General features: G+C 37.5%; 1 protein-coding gene across 2 annotated transcripts in view; it reads left to right on the top strand.

Moving 5' to 3' along the window:
- The window catches only part of MTFR1 (mitochondrial fission regulator 1), a 60,542-nt gene that overhangs the window by 34,127 nt on the left and 6,920 nt on the right, over nt 1-19,495 (top strand). For both annotated transcript variants that reach the window (XM_004372560.2, XM_023727771.1), the window contains 2 exons: nt 5,176-5,274; nt 17,406-17,521. In XM_004372560.2, coding sequence (XP_004372617.1) covers nt 5,176-5,274; nt 17,406-17,521 — 215 coding nt within the window. The remainder of the gene's footprint in view (nt 1-5,175; nt 5,275-17,405; nt 17,522-19,495) is intronic.

Here is a 19,495-nt window from a genome sequence, read left to right as displayed (position 1 = left end):
TAGTAAGTGACAGAGCTGTAATATGAACCCATGTCTGATTCCAAAATCCCTCCTCTTTTTAGTGTACTTTTGCTACCTTTTATAACAGAAGGGGAAGAAGACTATTAGTTTTTATTAAAGGCATTTTGTAAGTACCTTAACTCATTTAATGGTCATAGACTCATGAAGTAGATATTGTCACCATTTTACAGATGGGAAATAGAAGCATAAAAGGATCAGTAATTTGGCCAATTACATATAGACTGCAAATGGGAGAACCTCCTGTCATAGCCAGGTCCATATGCTGCCATGGCCTGTATGTTTTCTCTTCACTGCCTTCCATTTTGCCTCAATATTGTTTGCATTTAAAACCATATATTCACGTCTGTCCAAACTTTCTCCTAAATCTGTACTTCGTTCCTAAGCAAAAGTGCTTTGAAACTAATGAAATTAAGAATAGTATGAAGCTATGTGATTCTTGACCAGGCTGAGTTTCGTTCTGTTGTACATGGGGTTGCAATGAGTTGGCACTGACTCGATGACACCTTACAACAACAACACGTGATTCTTAGTTATCTCACGGTTTTATGTTGACAGAAAGTTATAACTAATATTTGTGTTAGTAACACATTTCAAGTAATACTTAAGAATTGTACCCTTGTTTTCCTTTTGTGCTTTGGAGAAATGTGAATGTAATGAGTTTTAGAGTAAAGCAGAAGAGAACTGAGGAAAGTGTTTTCTTTGGTTTGGGATTTTGGAATTGTTAATAGAATTTAATATTCTTATCTCACCCTCAAACCTTCAAAACAAACTTTTTACTTTACCCTGGCTCCCTTGGAATTAAGAATTTACACTTTGATGGGTCATACATAGGCTGCTTGAAAATTTGATTAATGGTATGAATCTTCTTCCCAGAAAAATATTATGTATACTTAAAATTTCACATGTAATTTGAGGGGTACATGAACTCCAGGATAAGAAATCCTGCATTAATATAGCATAATTTATCTTGACACAGTGGCTGCAACAATGGGCTCAGGCATAATGACTGTGAGGATGATGCAGGACCAGGCAGTGTTTCATTCTGTCGTACGTAGGGTCGCTATGAGTCGGAACCAATTAGAAGGCACCTAACAATTTATCTTGAAAGTAGTATATTCACTGGAATTACATTTATAGTTTTTCCTGCTAAATAGTTTCTCTCAAATAATGATCTAGATCAAGCCAATTTATAACAAATGGATTACCACATAAAGCTTGGGAGTAGTCAGCATGGATGAGACAGATGACAGCTTCAGATTCAAGCCTCACACTTTAACACTTCTACAATAGCATTTCACAATGTTAAAAAAGAACAAATTACTTTCCTGTTGTCATCCTCCTCCTTGCTGTCATCACTTTCAAACACTCCTGCTAAATGTTATGGACTGTCATTACTAGACACAGACGTGCATACACATACACATTCACAAACACACACAGATTCATTATTAGTATATTTTATAAGCAGTTTTTATAAAGCATAGTTTTTCTGTTTAATTCTTTGTTAATGGAATTGAATTGTCGACTTCTTAATGAAATCAGATTGTCTCGAATGACATTTTTTCTTCCTGCTTTCTCTCTTAATCTGAAAAAATACCAATGACAGTTTATCTTTAGAAGGAGTCTTCCCCATCTACAGGTTTAGGGTTGGCGATCCCCTTGGGTCATACAGCCTCCTAGTGCACAGACGGTGACTTTTCACTACCATCTGTTCACTATTTCTTCACAGACATTTACAGCTTCTCCCTCTCCATAAGGGCTGAATGGAAAAAAAACCCTAAAGTAAGACCTAGTTTTAGGATGTGAGCTGCTCTTTCCCCTTGCTTTTTTCTACCATTCAATAAAGGCAGTGGCCCCTCTTCTTTCCAAATACTCCAGTCTTCAGCTTGCACGGACCCTAGCTTCATGTTTCTTGGTGCTTTGTGCTGTGCAGTTCACAGGTAACAGAAGAACACTATGTTAGTCTCCTGTGTATACTTGAAAAATAATCACGTAAAGCAATCTGTTCTTTTACTTCCTTTTAATTTTGTGGAAGAAGCCTCAATAATCTTCTTCCTTACAAGTAAAAGCTGAATCTTTGGCCACCTTCTCCTGTAGAAGGCACCTTGTACTCTTTCCTTCTAATATTAAACAGATGGGAAGATAATAGTTGAAACTTAGCCCTTGCCGCATGCATAATGAGGAATGCTAAAAGCTGGCAGAAATATTAGTTCTTGACCTTGGCAGTTCTTTTCTAAATTTTTCTTTGTCAGCTTTTTGTCCTCTTTACCTCCAGGCAAGATCTTTGCTTACTGGAGGGGAGGAAGATTCACTTTAGACCGTGTAATTATCACATTGTGCTGCACAAGTAGCATTCCCCTGCTCCTGCATCATAGTAGAGTTTTGATTTGTTACTGATTACCAGATACTCAAGAAGAGAAAAAAAACGAATGGCATGGTTATTATTACCCTATGGTTTTATTTTTAAATGATCAAGACCTATTAAAATGGATAAGATAAAGAGTTTGCTTAAATATTATCTCTGTTAGAATTACTTGCCCATGTTCTTATTTTTTCTTGACCTCTTATGTTGATTTTGAAAAACTGTGATGCATCCCATTTCCCTCTAGTCAGATGTTTTTCCTTTTCTTAGTTCCTGTATTTTTTTTTTTTTTGTACTTTAGATGAAGGTTTACAGAGCAAACAAGTTTCTCATTAAGCAGTTAATACACATATTGTTTTGTGACGTTGGTTGCCAACCCCACAACATGTCAACACTCTCCCCTTTTCGACCGTGGGGTCCCTAATACCTACCAACTTTCCTGTCCCCTCCTACCTTCTCATCAATGCCCCTGGGCTGCCGTGCCCATTTAGTCTCATTTTGTCTTATGGGCCTGCCTGTCTAATCTTTGGCTGAAGGGTGAACCTCAGGAGTGACTACATTACTGAGCTAAAAGGGCGCCCAGGAGCGATGCTCTTGGGGTTTCTCCAGTCTCTCGGACCATTAAGTCTAGCCTTTTTTTTTTTGTAAGTTAGAATTTTGTTCTCATTTTTCTTCAGCTCTGTCTGGTACGCTATATTGTGATCCCTGTCAGAGCAGTTGGTGGTGGTAACCAGGTGCCATCTAGTTGTACTGGACTTAGTCTGGTGGAAGCTGTACTAATTGTGATCCATTAGTCCATTGGACTAATCTTTTCCTTGTGTCTTTGGTTTTCTTCTTTCACCCTTGATCCAGATGGAGTAAGACTAGTGGAGTATCTTAGATGGCTACTCACAGGCTTTTAAGACCCCAGACGCTACTCACCAAAGTAGAATGTAGAACATTTTCTTTATAAACTACATTGTGCCAGTTGAGCTAGATGTTCCATGAGACCATGGTCCCGAGAACCCTGAGCCCAGTAATTTGGTCCCTCAGGGAGTTTGGATGTGACTATGGAGCTTCCATGACCTTGCCTTATACAAGTTGTGCTGGCTTCCCCCATATTGTGTACTGTCTTACCCTTCACCAAAGTTACCACTTATCTGTTGTCTGCTTAGTGTTTTTCCCTCCCACTCCTCCCCATGTGTTCTTAAGACTATGCATGTGATAATCCTCTGTATGATCATTGGTGTGAATAATGTTTTGCTGCCCTAAACTATAGGTAAATTCTCATCTAAGCTTTAGGGTAACCTTTGCCTTGTATATTCTTTGTATAATATTCAGATCTCAATATCAGTATCTTCCTATCTTTCCACAAACCAATTTTCTAATTAAAAGGAAACATTCAGATTTGTACCGTACTTTTTATTTACATTTACAAAGCAAGATTATAGTTCTTTTATTGGTTATAGAAACCAGTGTAGGTTATAATACTTTGGGGAACTCTCCCAGGTAAAAGTGAGTGAAACCTTGAACATACTGGTAATGAGAATTACATAAAAGCTGTGATGATGACAGAGGTATCTCTGGTATCTCACTTTGTCTCATAATGCTATTCCTAAATTTTTGGTTTCGGTTGCTAAAATCTAACAAATCAATTTGCTTCTGTGTTCATTTTATAAATTGTGCATGCTTGTAGAACATTCTCGATGTCTACTTCGGGTTAGATGTTAGAGACACTATTCTGTACTGTGACATTTAGTGCTTGGTCAAACTGTTTATGCTAGGATAATTCCATTTTTAACTTGGAATGGCCAGGATCCATTGCTCAGAATACCTGTCCAGCTGATTTGGTACTATTTGTTCAGTTTTAGGATATAATTAAATGTTAAAGGTTAATGAATAAATGTAATAGTCATATCATTCTCTCTCTCTTTTTTTTCTTTTAAAATTGCTTTTAATAGCAGACTACTGTCTTTACCTCTTCTGTCCAGGCTTTCCCGTCTAGCACTCAGAACAGACGGATAGTTTTTCTCTTTAAGGAGAGATCATATACTTGGGGAGAAGTTTCAAGGTACAATTTGTAATGACTTGACATTCTACACATGGGCTTTTTGTTTGCTTTTTGCTTTGGGGGTTCGTTTCTGGTTTTGCTTTAAGCATAGCATAATGCCTTGTGTGTATTGTGATTTGACCTGCGAAATTCTGCTCATTAGGGCCACCGCTTGCCCGTTTAGTGCCTTTGTGCAAAGGAAAAGGAGCCTTTTCTCTGGGAGAAGGCCTCACAAGAAGATGCAGTCCTTGGTGAGCAGAATGGACTGGCTTTCAGCCGCCAGTCACCCTTGACCAGTTGCTCTCATGCAGCAGACAGCCTGGAGCACCCTGCATGGGAGAAATTTTGTTTCTAAACTTTGTGCTGATTTGGATTTGTTTTGAGAAGTCCATTGTAGCAAAAGTTGTTTGGATTTTTAAAAATTTTATGTGTATATGAAATTTAAAGCTGAAATATAACAGGAAAAGTAATATTTCCTTTGAAGAATCTTATGAAAACCTAATAAAGTTTTTATTCCAAAAATAGTACTATTTTAAAATTACTAGTTATTCTCTATTTTTATATAATGCCTCATATTAAACTTTATTTCATTAATAATAACTACCTATATATATTCTTTAATTTTAAATTTCCCATAACATTTAGAATATTTCATATCCTATAATTCACGTGTTAGCATATCATGCAATTAATTGTCTAGTACTTTGTGATAGTAGTTCTATAAGTCTTATAATTAAACATTTGGTGTTTCCCACTTCCTCAGGTACTTTGGTCTGGGAAGCCATATGGTTCATCTCGAAGTATCGTAAGAAAAATTGGTACCAATTTATCTCTGATTCAGTGTCCAAGAGTTCAGTTTCAGGTAATATTTTTTTTATATTTCAAAAATTGGTATTATGTGCATTAGAAATATAAATAGATAAGACAATTTTAGAAGTATTTTTGTTGTTTTTAACAATTTAGCAGTAAAAGAGGATTGTAAAGTCTCTAATTTTAGTTTCTCTTTTAAGTGATTATTCAAAATCTTTAAGACACTTATGCTTCTTATAATGCATGTGTGAAGATTTAGAAGCATATAATAATAAGCTAAGCATGTTTATTTCCCGGGTGTCCTTGATCATAGGCCTTACTTTACTTCAGGAGACTCAGGTACCATCATTGTTTCCTCCTGTCGTTACGTCTTCCTCTTTGCGCAGCCACTCTGTTCCCGGAGTTTATTTTTGAATGTCGCTGTAGATGCCGTCTAAGTTGCTTTCTCCTTCATTGGTTTACAACTCAGCAGTACTTGTAGGAACCACTGCCTTGGGAATGATGTTATCAAGACAGAAGAGGTGATTGTGGTTCTCTGGGTGAGGTGATAGTCAAATCCTGAATTAGGAGTACTTTTGAAAGTTCAGGTCTTAGTATTCTAACACCAAATTAAGAGCAGGTCTGCTGTTTGCTTGGAGAAAAAGTGCTATTTTCTTTGATTTGTGATTTTGTTACTATTGTTGTTACAGTGTTAGACGTATATCACATAGCTCTGTTCTTATTTTTCAGTAATTCTCTACAACAGCAATATGACAGAAAAACCTTTCAGTTCAACCTTAATAATATAAAGTTCAGCACATACCTGTACCAATTTTAAATAATAGATTAACATGTAGAGATATGGAAGTTGTATTTAAATAACTTATAAATCAGAAGCTCAGAAATTCCCCTGCTTGCTTAATTGATATCATGTCTACTCATAAATTATTCCTGTTGGTAGAGAGGTAAAAATCTATTCCTAAATAAGTAGAAGTTGGCATGTGTTCAGCTTGACTAACAAGCTTGTTCATTGTTGTGTTCATATTTCTGTTTGCAAATTGGGTAAACCTTGTGCCTCAATCTAGAAACTGACAGATTGAAACGCTCCAAGAAGTAATTTTTTTTTTAAATAATCAAATGTAGAAAATCTGTGGTAACTAGCCTCTCAAGCACACTTTCCAAGAATTCAGTTCATTTAGACACATTTAGATAGCTGATTGCTTTACTTGCCAACTTCCTTCAAATTACTGTTGTGTTAACTGTGGCTTATTTTTTATGATCGTTCAGCTCCATCAAATTTTTTTTTTCTATGTATCCAATCTCCTGGAGCCTGGGTGGTGCAGTGGTTAAGGCATTCGACTGCTTATTAAAAGGTTGGTGATTCGAACCCACCAGCTGCTCCGCAGGAGGAAAACGTGGTAGTCTGCTTCTATGAAGATTACAGACTTGGAAACGCTGTGGGACAGTTCTGCCCTGTCCTATAGGGTCTTAGTCAGTAGGAATCAACTCGACGGCAATGGGTTATCCCATCTCCTAGTTGCAGGAGAGCTTGCTTCAGCGTTTGTATTTATGTAGCTACAGACACGTAAGAGGACATGGAAATATCTAGCATTTTCTGGTTGCAACACAAATCTGCTTTGACAGCCAATGGGCAGAAGTAACCACAGCCACATACATTTCCTTGGGAGGATTCTTTTTCTAAGTGTTGTTATCAGTCGCTTAACAGTATAAAGCAAAACGAAACGAAAGTATTACATCTAGCGCAGGAACTACACTGAGAAAAGCTGGATTAACAGAAGCAGAGCAGTAAGGTGAGACAAACATTGGTAACCTCCTTGAGATTGCAGTGGAAGATGAAAGACATTTGTTTAGACTGAGATTTTTATTTCCAGGCAGTTTTGTAGCATACTCTTTTCAAGGTCAACATCAATATTAAATATTTTGTTTGCTACTTAGCTAGATATTTTATATCAGTTTTATTCCTTTATGTCTTCCTTTCTTACATCTATCAGAAACACAAGTGTAGAGTCTTCAAAAATACAGAGGATGCCATTAAGAGTAATAAAATTGAAAATGCAGTTTTGCTATTTTTTGGCTCATTTTGGGGCGGATTGATACAGAATGTGTCTGGGCTGTCTAGGAGTCCAGCCTGGGTAATACTACTGTAGAAAGCCCAGGTCTGCAAAGCCACAGTGGCCCCAGGGAGAGCAGCCACCTTTATAGGACCATATTTAGGAGACAGAAGTTAATTGGATTAAACGGAAAAGATGGCATTCCTGGGGTCAGTTCAGAAGCAGGAGTTAGTAGTCAAAACCAGTCCAGTTTCAGCTGTCGTCTGGGTGTTGTCAGTGTCTTTGAGAGGACCGATCTGAAACTGAGCCTCATAAAGTCTTCGCTTCCTCTGTTCCTTTTGACGTTCGCTTCCACTCCATTGTTAGTGCCCACACTTCAACTCTGTCATCCCCCAGATGGTTTCACCTCTGAAATCTGAGCCTCACTGTTCCTCATAGAAGGCAGCTTTTTTTCCACTGTCCTGGCCAATCTGTGTGTCTGTGGTCCAGCTTTAGAGTGCTAGGCAAGATAGGCACGCTGCTTTGTGTTGTGAGAGTTAGATGAGATAATCCATGGATAGCCCTGAGTGTAATAACTGGTACATAATAAAAGCACAGTAAAAGAGCTGGTGCCAGTGGTGCTTTTGTCATTGGTATTATCACCTTACAGGGGCGTCGCAGATTACCTTATTTGGCTCTCCAGTGTAACTCCCTGATTTTACAGATTGGGTTTCTGTGTATTCATGGAGTCACAAATCAGAATACAGACTAGCACATTTAGTCACGCCTTCATCCAATTAACGGGGACAACTACTGTACTGGGAATAAAATGAGGTAATAAATGTAAGAAAGCATATAAAGAACACTCAGTAGATGTCTTTACTATGTGTTATTTGAAGACTTACCAGAAACCTCATAGGCTTTTCTGGCTTTCTCTGTACTTCACTTAGTGAACTCTAGCAATGAGTTGAAGTCCCTGGGTGGTACAAACAGTGTGCACTTGTCTGCTCACCTAAAGGTTGGCAGTTTGAACCCACCCAGTGGTGTCACGGAAGAAAGGCCTGGTACTCTGCTTCCATAAAGATTACAGCCAGGAAAACCCTATGGAGCAATTCTACTCTAACAACACATGGGGTTGCCATGAGTTGGAATCGACTCAATAGCAACGGGTTTTTGTTTTTTTGTTTTTTAATCAATGAGTTGGTTACTTTACATGCAAAACAGAATCTCTAGAGTGTTCACATTTACTTTAATTAAAGAAATAATTTTCCCTGGCCTTCTTACACCTGTCAGATGTATACATTTCAGCCTTAAGTGACAACTACACAATTCTAGTCATAACCACTTTGTGTACTTGGATAGTGTGGCCCCTTGGATGTAGGAACCCATATTAAGGCAGACTCCAAGGACAGTCCTTTGCTGTCTCCTAGTTATTCTAGATTCATGAAATCAAAAGAGAATACAATTGACTTACGCAGGGAGAAAATTCAGATCATAGAGGGGTTTGCAAGAGCAGTGAGATTGAGGGATTGAGAGGAATGAGGTGCAGAAGTTTTGACTTAAGTGGGTCTCAGCACTGGGTGCATACTTGAGTCATGAGGAGCTTTTTAAAAACAAAAATACGCATGCTTCAGGCCCTATCCTCCGGTGTGGTTCTGGGTACCCTAACTCCTTACAAAAACTCTTAGGGAGCTTTAATTAGAAAATTCTGTTTCATAAAAGGCTTACCAAATCTGAATTTCATACATTTGTTTTTTTAAAACCTCTTCAGGAGCTTCTTGCTCAGCTAAGCTTGAGGACCTCGGGCCTAGGTTGTGTTTTAGTATTTTGCTAAAGAAGGTTTTCTTTAAAGCAGTAGCATGATTATGAAAGTAAGCACTAGAACACTTTTGGGGTACATAATTTATAAATTTTAAATTGTATGAGCTAAAGAAAAACATGGAACGTAAGTGCAGCTTACTGGGGTAATATTAAATACTACAGTTAAAAAGAACCAAACTTAAAGGCCCCAGAAAAGTGATTCTCCAGTGTCATGGAACACTTTATGTACAAACTATCGAAAGGGAAACTACTTTGCTCCTAGTAAACTTTCACCTAACGCACAATAAAACAATTTTTAAAAAGTGATCCTGAGTACTACTGGACGAAGGAACTTTGAAATAACCTCGGGTGAAGGGTGGGGACCTGGCAGTGGTTTGAGTCTCAGCTGTATCACTGACAGACTTCTAAGTAATTTAACCTGGATTACCTTTTCCCTGTAGTAACCCTGACCAGTTGCCGTCAACTCGATTCCAGCTCATGGAGAGGGAACCCCCTTTGTGTCAGAGTAGAACTCTATATAGAGTTTTCAATGGCTGATTTTTTTGGGAGTAGATTGCCAGGTCTTTCTTCTGAGGTGCTTCTGGGTGAACTTGAACCTCCACCCTTTCACTTAGCAGCCAAGCATGTTAACTATTTGCACCACTCTGGAACTCCCTAGTCACCCTACCCTGACGTATTTTCTTGAGCTGCTAGATGTGGTTGTTGGAATTGGTGGCAGAGGGAATGTCCCGTATGCAAACAGCTAATGAATGAATCTCCCCCTCTAGTTCACGTACCATGACTAAATCTGGAAGTAAAATGGCCACTTTCTGCTAGGTGCTGGTGTTCACTGCTGCCTTTTATTGGGTATAAGGTTCAGTAGGAGAGAGATTAAACAAGGAAATATGCTAATAAATATCAAATTACAAGTTGTAGTAAACGCCATGAAGGAAAAAGTAGCATAGCATGGGGAGAATACCACGGTGGTCAGGGAGGCCTCTCTGAAGGCCTGATGATTAAGGATTAGAAAGAGCCAGGCCTGCAAGAGAGTTGGGGAGAATAGTGAAGGGGGACTGTGCGGGCAGAATGCAAAGCATGCACAGAGGTCCTGAAGCAAGATAGAAGTTATTCTTTAAGGAACTGAGAGAAGGCTAGTCTGACAAGACCTAGTGAGGTGGAACAAATGAGGTGTTTGGCATCTGAGCCACCTGAAGACGTACAAGTACCTGGATTAACACTCAAAATAATGATTAAATTTAACGCTGTTTTTTCTGTTACTACTTGAGAGTCTAGTACATGCTAAGATGATGTCATACTGTTTGTGACATCCATTTCTTGGTATTTTTAACTATAAAAGAGCTCTTAAGGATAATCAGATGCAGCTACTTATATTTTGTTTTATAAACTGGGCAGTATGGCATAGTAATTTGAATACTAACTTTATAACAAACATTTTGAACCATTGTATTCTCTTGAAGATTGATCTCTTAAAGACTTGTTTCTCCATGGGGATGTTATCACTTACCTTCTGGGATTATTTTGAGACATACACGTTTTCCCCATCTTGTTCCTGTGCTTCCCGCTTATGCCTGTCCCTCTCCCCTCCCCCATACTAGGTGTATCATACACAGAAAGCTCTTAATAGTAACCAAATCATTCGGATACATTAGTGACCAAATCTGGGCTAGAATACTTGAGTGTTCCAGCTTTCGGACCAGCGTTCTTTACACTGATATCACTTTATGTCACTCTATTAAACCAAAGAAACCAAACCCATTGCCGCCGAGTCGATTCCAACTCATAACTAGCTGGTAGGACATAGTAGAACTGCCTCACAGGTTTCCAAGGCAGTAATCTTTATGAAAGCAGACTGCCACATCTTTCTCCCACAGAGTGGCTGGTGGGTTCAAACCACAGACCTTTCAGTTAGCAGCTGAGCACTTTAACCACTGCACCACCAAGGGCTTCTTTGTCACTATATTAAAATACAGAAATTCTGCTTCAGTTTCTCTTATAATGGTAGGAATTGGTAGACAAAAAGGAATAATTCAGTTGGTAAAAAGCGAGAGATTATCATTTTACTGTGTTCCTTTTTAAGTGTACATGTTTTACATTTGACTGTAAACAAATGGTGGTAGATTAGACCCAGCCAAACAGTTTGTACTCAGCTAACATTACTGGTTTATTTGAAAGGGGATTATTTACGTTTACACTCTTCTTGTCAGGAAACTAAGAGAATCCTCATTTCCTAGCACTGGCATATTCATTTAATGAAAAGTCATATGGGGACGAAGTTAGCTCTTCTAATATTTTTATTCTAAATATTTCAACTTCTATACAGTGTTGGTCTTTTTCTCTTATGCATATTATTTAAATGAATTCATTTCCTTCATACAGTTTTTTATTATCAGAATGTTTTAAATTTACTACAGGTGCTTTAGACGATTCCTAAAATATAATTGAATTTTGGATAATTTAAATTTTATGAAATATAAAATTGAACTTCTTAAATCCAGTAGAGCATGCAATGCTACTACGGAATTTTTGTTCCGAATGAGTTTTTCATACTTTTTGAGAGGAATTTGGATACTTATAAATTATTAAGCACTAGATTTAGTTTTAAATTTTATAATGCTACTGATTTTGAAATTTTCTGTTTCTATCTCTTCATTGTTTTTCTGTTTTTTTTTTTTTTTTTTCTTTTTTATTAAAAATAGCTATAGAACAGGACCTTGCTGGGAACCTTCAGTAAGTTGCCCTTTCTTTTTTCAAAATTCCCATCTGTTGCCCATGCATGTCAGTAGTGACATCCAAATCATACTTCCAAAAACTCCATGCCCTCAGCACCCCCTTGTCAGCATTGACTTCACCTTGACTTGTATTTTACCAAGTGGATGGATTGCCCTTCCATTCCATGCTTATGTCGCTCAGTGCGCGTTACCTTCAGCAACAACTGAAATGAGAATTCAAAGTTAGGTCTTTGTTAATGGCTTATACGTCACTATATCACATAGATGCGTGACTTAAATGTCAAAACTGCTTTGTGATGCAGGATGTCAAGTAGAAATAATGCAGATCTTAACAATTTTGGGTTGATTCTTGACAATATTATTAACATTTTCATCTGATTGAGCATGTGCTATGGGCATGGTATTGTTTCAGAAATTAAATACATTCAATGCTTACGAAGATTGCCAACTAAATCTGTGGAATAGTTTGTTATGTTTTGTTTTTATGGGTTTTTTTTTTTGTAAGGTTTGTCCAAAAAACAAACCTTATGTTTAGAATATGAAGTATTACAGATGTAAAATTGAGAAATATATGTTTGGTCTTTAATTACCGTATAAGGTACCCTGAAAAGCTGCCACAAAATGGATTAACTTTTATATCTTTGAGTATTTATTTGTAGAAAAGTAGTATTTTCTCTTATAACCAAAAATATTTGCAAGAAAACAATTTTTATAACTTTTATGGGAAAGTGAGGGATATTAAGGTCAAAACTAGATTTTATCTGTCTTAAATATACTTAACTTCATACCAACTAGTGATAGTTAGAACCAAATTTTATTTTTGAAACAAAGGGTTCTAATCAGATTGATCTTCATGAAATAGCACCTTTGAAAGGCACCATTTAGGTTTTAGTCTTATGATTTGTCTCACTTCTACAAACCAGATCATTAAATACAGTACCTTCTAGGAGCTTCCGTACGGCTCAGCAACCTTCCTGCTTAAGGATCTCCAGATAACCGACTTAGAATCTTCCTGTTTTAATGGCTGTAGAAGTATTAAGGAGTCCTTGGGTGGTGCACATGGTTAACATGCTTGCTACTAACCGAAAGGTTGGTGGTTCAGGTCCATCTGGAGGCACCCCAAAAGAAAGGCCTGGCAATCTACTTCTGAAAAATCAGCCACTGAAAACCCTATGGAGCATACTGTATTTTTTATGCAAATAACATGCACCCTCTATGTTTGTCTGCCAACCATGCTCTCCCCTCATCCTGGCAAGGTATTTTCATAAGTACACTGTGCTAATTTTTTTTACAGCGACGTGTAAAAAAAATTGGCATAGCGGTGTTTAGGAAAATAACTCACGGAAGAGGGCGCGCGTTTGGCAGACAGACATGCTATTTGCGTAAAAATACAGTAGTTGTACTCAGACACACACTGGGTCACTATGACTCAGAATCAACTCGAATGCAACTGATATAGGAATATTAATACACCATTCTGTTTTTGGTAATGGATATGGGCAGAATATTACCAGATGTCTCAGGCTCTTGAAATCAAATGTGATGTTTGGTTCCATTAAATGTTACTTAAGTTTTATAAGATATTGATTTGCTAAATATCTGTTTGTGTATTACCATTTGGATAAATTTCTGGAATACATATTGGTAATTCCAAAATCTTCCTTTTGATCTTTCTTTGATTTATAATTATATGCAGTCAGCTATACCTTGAGTATTTACTTGCTAAGTTTATACTTTCTCTTCTGACCGTAAATTGTTTCTACTACATGTAAAACATTAGTATTTTGAAACAGTTTTATGTAAATTTCATTAGTAGGTTTTTTTTTTTTTTTTTTTTTTTTTTTAACTAATGTTAGGTTCTTAAGTCTCTGCTCTTGTTTGTCTACTGCCCTCTCAAAGGCCATAATTTAACTCATTTTAGATACTTGATGTTCTTAGTAAATTCTTGTTAAAATGTCTGTTTTAGTGCACCTTATTATATGGATAATATTAGTTAATTATGATTTCAGAATGGATACACATACCAGCAGCCAATCTGCCTAGTTAAAATTTTATTCATAATATAAAGAAATTTTAAACTTTTTAGCTATATTAGTACTTTGTGTTTACATGGTACATTTTGCATTTGAGGAAGAGGCTTTTTTTTTTTTTAATAAGTGTAGTTTTCAAAACTTAGCTTGGCTATGATAACATTAAAACCAAAAAAAAACAAACCTCTTGCTGTCAAGTCGATTCCGACTCATAGCGACCTATAGGACAGAGTAGAAGTGCTCCGTAGGGTTCCAGGGAGCACCTGGTGGATTAGAACTGCCGACCTTTTGGTTAACAGTTGAGCTCTTAACCACTGAGCCACCAGGGCTCTATGATAACATTAAGAAGGTGCAAATAAAGCATGGGTTCTATTAGCTTTCTGATAAATATGTTAACAAGTAAATCTCTTCGGCCTTTTAAATTTTTTCTTCAACTAAAAAATTCAGCTAAAGTTTTTTCTTGAACTTTACTCCAACTTTAAGAAAGTATTATATTAATTTTATAATAGTTAGATTAATATCTGATAAGTTTATTATATTGTGGTAAAATATATAATAAAAAGTTTGCTATTTTAACCGTTTTTTAAGTGTACAATTCAGTGACACTAATTACATTCACCATGTTGTGCTACCATCACCACTAACCATTTCCAAAAGTTTTACATCACCCCAAGCAGAAACTGAGTACACCTTGAACAATAACTCATTCCCTCCTCCCCCAGCCTTTGTTTTTGTTGTCATTAGTAGCTTTCGAGTTGATTCTGACTCATAACCACTAATAAACTTTTGTTCGTATGCATTTGTCAATTTTAGATATTTCATGCAAGTCAGATCGTACAATATTTGCCCTTTTTTGTCTGACTTACTTCACTCAGCATAATGTTTTCGAGGTTCATCCATGTCAAAGCATGTGTCAGAGCTTCATTTCTCTTTATGGCTGAATAATATTCCCATTGTATGGATATACCACATTTTGTTGACCCATTCATCTGTTGATGGACACTTGGGTTGTTTCCACTTTTTGACTGTTGTGAATAATGCTGTAATAAACATTGGTGTACAAGTGACTGTTTAAGTCCCTGCCTTCAAGTCTCTTGGGTATATACACAGGAGTAGAATTGCTGGGTCATATTTTATGTTTAACTTCTTTTTTTTTTTAATTGTGCTTTAAGTGAAAGTTTACAATTCAAGTTAGTTTCTCATACAAAAATTTATACGCACATTGTTATGTGACCCTAGCTGTTCTCCCTGTACTGTGACAGCACACTCCTCCTTTCCACCCCGGATTTCCCATGTCCCTTCAACAAGCTCCTGACCCTCTCCGCCTTCTCATCTCACCTCCAGACAGGAGCTGCCTGTTTAGTCTCATGTATCTGCTTGAGCTAAGAAGCACACTCTTCATGAGTATCATTTTGTGTCCTGTAGTCCAGTCTAATCTTTGTCTGAAGAGTTGGCCTTGGGAATGGTTTTAGTTCTGGGCTAAAAGGGAGTCCGGGAGCCATGTCTTCCAGGGTCCATCCAGTCTTAGTCAAACCGTGAAGTCTGGTGTTTTTACTAGAATTTGAGTTCTGCACCCCACTTTTCTCCTGCTCCATCAGGGAATCTCTGTTGTGTTCCTGTGAGGGCCGTCATTGGTGGTAGCTGGGCAGCATCTAGTTCTTCTGGTCTCAGGCTGATGGAGTAACTGGTTTATGTGGTCCTTTCTGTCCTTGGGTTAATATTTTCCATGTGTCTTTGGTGTTCTTCATTCTCCTTTGCTCCAGGTGGATTGGGACCAATTGATGCATCTTAGATGGACGTTTACTAGCTTTTAAGACCCCAGACGCCACTCACCAAAGTGGGGTGCAGAACATTTTCTTAATAAACTTTGTTATGCCAGTCGACCTAGATGTCCCCTGAAAGCATGGTCCCCAAACCCCCACCCCTGCTACTTTGTCCCTCAAAGTGTTTGGTTGTATTCAGGAAACTTCTTAACTTTTGGTTTAGTCCAGTTGTGCTGACTTCCCCTATACTGTGTATTGTCCTTCCCTTCACCTAAGATAATTCTTGTCTACTATCTAGTTAGGGAATACCCCTTTCCCTCCCTCCCTACCCTGATAACCATCAAATAATGTTTTCTTCTGTGTTTAAACCTTTTCTTGAGTTCTTATAATAGTGGTCTCATACAATATTTGTCCTTTTATGACTAAATTAACTCAGCATAATGCCTTCCAGATTCCTCCATGTTATGTTTCATGGATTCGTCGTTGTTCTTTATCGTTGTGTAGTATTCCATTGTGTGGATATACCATAATTTGTTTATCCATTCATCCGTTGATGGGCACTGAGGTTGTTTCCATCTTTTTGCTGCCGTGAACAGTGCTGCAGTGAACATGGGTGTGCATATATCTATTCGTGTGACGGCTCTTATTTCTCTAGGATATAGTCCAAGGAATAGGATTGCTGGATCATATGGTACTTCTATTTCTAGCTTTTTAAGGAAGTGCCAAATTGATTTCCAAAGTGGCTGTAACATTATATTATATTTAACTTTTTGAGAAACCATCAAATTGTTTTCCATAGCAGCTACACCATTTTACATCCCCACCAGCAATTTCTCCACATTCCAGTTTCTTCACATTCTCACCAATACTTGCTAGTTTCTGTTTTCTCTGATAATAGCCACCTTAGTGGATGTGAGGTGGTATCTCACGGTGGTTTTGATCTGCATTTCCCTAGTGACTAATGACATTGTTCATCTTTTCATGTACCTATTGGCCATTTGTATATCTTCTTTGGAGAAATGTCTATTTAAGTCCATTGCACATTTTTTCATTGAGTTATCTTTTTGGTGTTGAGTTGCAGTTCTTTATGTATTCTGGATGTTAAACCCTTATCAGATATGTGGTTCCCACATATTCTCTCCCATTCTGCAGGTTGTTTCTTCAACTTTTTCTTTTAAAATTATTATTCATTGACCTTCTGGCTCTGATTAATTATAACAAAACTTAAATTTAATTCAATTAAGTTATGTTTTCACATTTTCTAGATGAAGTTTAGCGTATCCATGCTTTTTTCTCTGTTGTACTTGTTTCAAAATATTCTCATTCATCTATGTATTTAAAATTAGCTAGAGAACTATGTTCTACCGCTAATTGGATTTTTTGTTCTTTAATATAGTTAGTATTTTTATTTAAAAATTAGAAGATTTAAGGATTTAAAAATACCTATTTTAAACTTTATAACAGCATCTGTGTGTGTGTGTGTGTGTATACTCCCCAATTTAGCACAAATTGGTCCACTTGGCTTGGTCTTATAATTTTCTTCTTCTTTTTTTTTTCTTAACTAAATATCTTCGAGAAGAATTTTTACTGTTTTAGGATGGATGAAGTTGTGTTTTGGGGGGAGGTAGCAGGGAGGAACCCATTCACATTTGTCCTGTAAAATAAAAATCTAACAAATTATAATTCAGAGATTGTAATATACTGCTACGCAAACAGTGTGTTAGGACTAATGGTCCCTTTCATGGAGACCTTTATTTACTCTTAACATTTTGGTGCCAGATTAATAACTTTTCCTGTTTGTAATTTATAGCTTACCAGCCATGAAGCAGAATGGAGTTCCAGCCACCCAGGAGAGGATGCAGTGGCATCTTTTGCTGATGTTGGATGGGTAGCCAAAGAACGAGGAGAATGTTCAACAAGAATAAGGTTAGTTTGAAAGGCTATCAGATCTAAGATGCAGGCTTTATTATTTTAAAGGATGATACATTTGCAGTATTTCCTTTTAATACCAATTTGATCTCTAATAACTAGCCCAGTTATTTTTCTTGAGGAGTCTTCTTGACTTGAAGAGTTCTTAAGTGGAAAACAAAACTCTTTTTCATTTTTAAGATGCAGAGGTTCTTACAGACATAATTGTATCCTGAGTCACTATGAATATACAGAATTCCCTGCCCTTCAGAGGAGTCCTGGTGGTGCAGTTGTTAAAACACCCAGCTGCCAACTGAAGGGTTGGCAGTTCGAACCCACCAGCTGCTCCATGGGAGAAAGGTGTGGCAGTCTGCTTCCATAAAGATTTACAGCCTTAGAAACCCTTTGGGGCACTTCTGCTCTATCCTGTAGGATCACTATGAGTTGGAATCAGCTCAGGGGCAGTGAGTTTTGGGTTTCCTGCCCTTCAGAAGTTTACATTCTAATAGGAGAGACCAGAAAGAATTATCATAAATGTTTAGATAAGTACAATAATTATAGTGGTCTCATTGAGGAAGAAGAATCCGTCTGGATCATATTAAGAATGTGTGCCATCATTGGACAATGTTTCCTAAAAATTGTGAGTTAAGATGAATTGTGATTCAAAGGAAACAATGTATAAGGGTTAGGGAGGTGCTTCCATTTATTTGAAAGAGCCTGAATCAGTGTTGACTACACATTTAATGTAGTAAACATTCAGCATACACTGTTCATTCTTATTAGGCATCAAGGATACAGAGATAAAATTAACTCACAGCCCCTGCTTTCCAAGGATACCTGGAGCTTAAAAAGGAAATCAGAAATATTGATACTGTAAAGTCTAAGAAGTAAATATAGAGGGCCACTATGGGAGTGGAGAGGTTCGGAAAGGCTTCTCAGCGGATTGAGTGCTAGAGCTGCCTGACGAAGGATTAGTAGGAGCCAATCAAATGGGAAGCTTGTATTCCAGGTTATCTAAAGTTTTTAGTTACGAGACAACGTAGCATGTTTAGAAGATTCCAAAAGTCTTATTGAGACCAGACGGTATCAGAAGAAGGGGAAGCTGTGGGAGATAAAGATGGAAAGTCAGTAGAGGTTTCAAGGTCACACGCGTTATACTAGGAGGTTTAGACTTTTTCCTGAAAGCAGTGTGGAGCCCTTGAAGTAGTATGATTATCTCTGTGTTTTAGTAAGATTTCCCTGTAAACATCATGAAGAATAGAATGGAGCAAGAATTGGAGGAGAAAAGGGGAATCAGAAGGTGACTGTTGAAATAGACCAAATAATAGATGACCAGAGTTTGATTAAATTAATCAACTGGTAGAAGAGCTGGAGAAGAGGGGCAGAGTCAGGAGAATTGAAAGAACTTAGAAACTTATTACATATGGGGGTTAAGGTGAAGGAAAAGTCTAGGATAACTCCCAGGTTTCAGTCTAGGATAATTCTGAAGATAGTGGAATAATTCATAGGAATATAGGAAAACTTAGGGTTTTTCTGATGGTTATAGGAGGAGATAGTTCAGCTTAGAACATGCTGTATTTGAGTTTTCTATGGAGTATTCAAGGAGCCCTGGTGGCACAGTGGTTAAGGGCTTGGCTACTAACTGATCAGTTAGTGGTTTCAACCCACTGCCTGCTCCATGGGAGAAAGATGTGGCAGTCTGCTTCTGTAAAGTTTAGAGCCTTCGAAACCTTATTGGGCTGTTCTGCTCTGTCCTGTAGGGTTGCTATGAGTCAGAATCGATTTGATGGCAATGGGTTTTGGTTTATGGGATATTCACATTGATCTAGACTAGAAACAGTTTATGTAGATAGATACAGAAACATGTAGATAGAATGGCTGATACTGAGGGTGCCGTGCCCAAGGAGCATACATAGAACATGAAGAACATTTGCATCCTTGACGAAGCCAGCATTTGGGAGTTATAAGGGAAAACAGAAAGAGCCTCCCAAA

This window comes from Trichechus manatus, unplaced genomic scaffold (assembly GCF_000243295.1).
Source record: "Trichechus manatus latirostris isolate Lorelei unplaced genomic scaffold, TriManLat1.0 scaffold00018, whole genome shotgun sequence".
Lineage (NCBI taxonomy): Eukaryota > Metazoa > Chordata > Mammalia > Sirenia > Trichechidae > Trichechus > Trichechus manatus.
The sequence above is the reverse complement of the archived record's forward strand: the minus strand, read 5'-3'. Positions and strand labels throughout refer to the sequence as shown.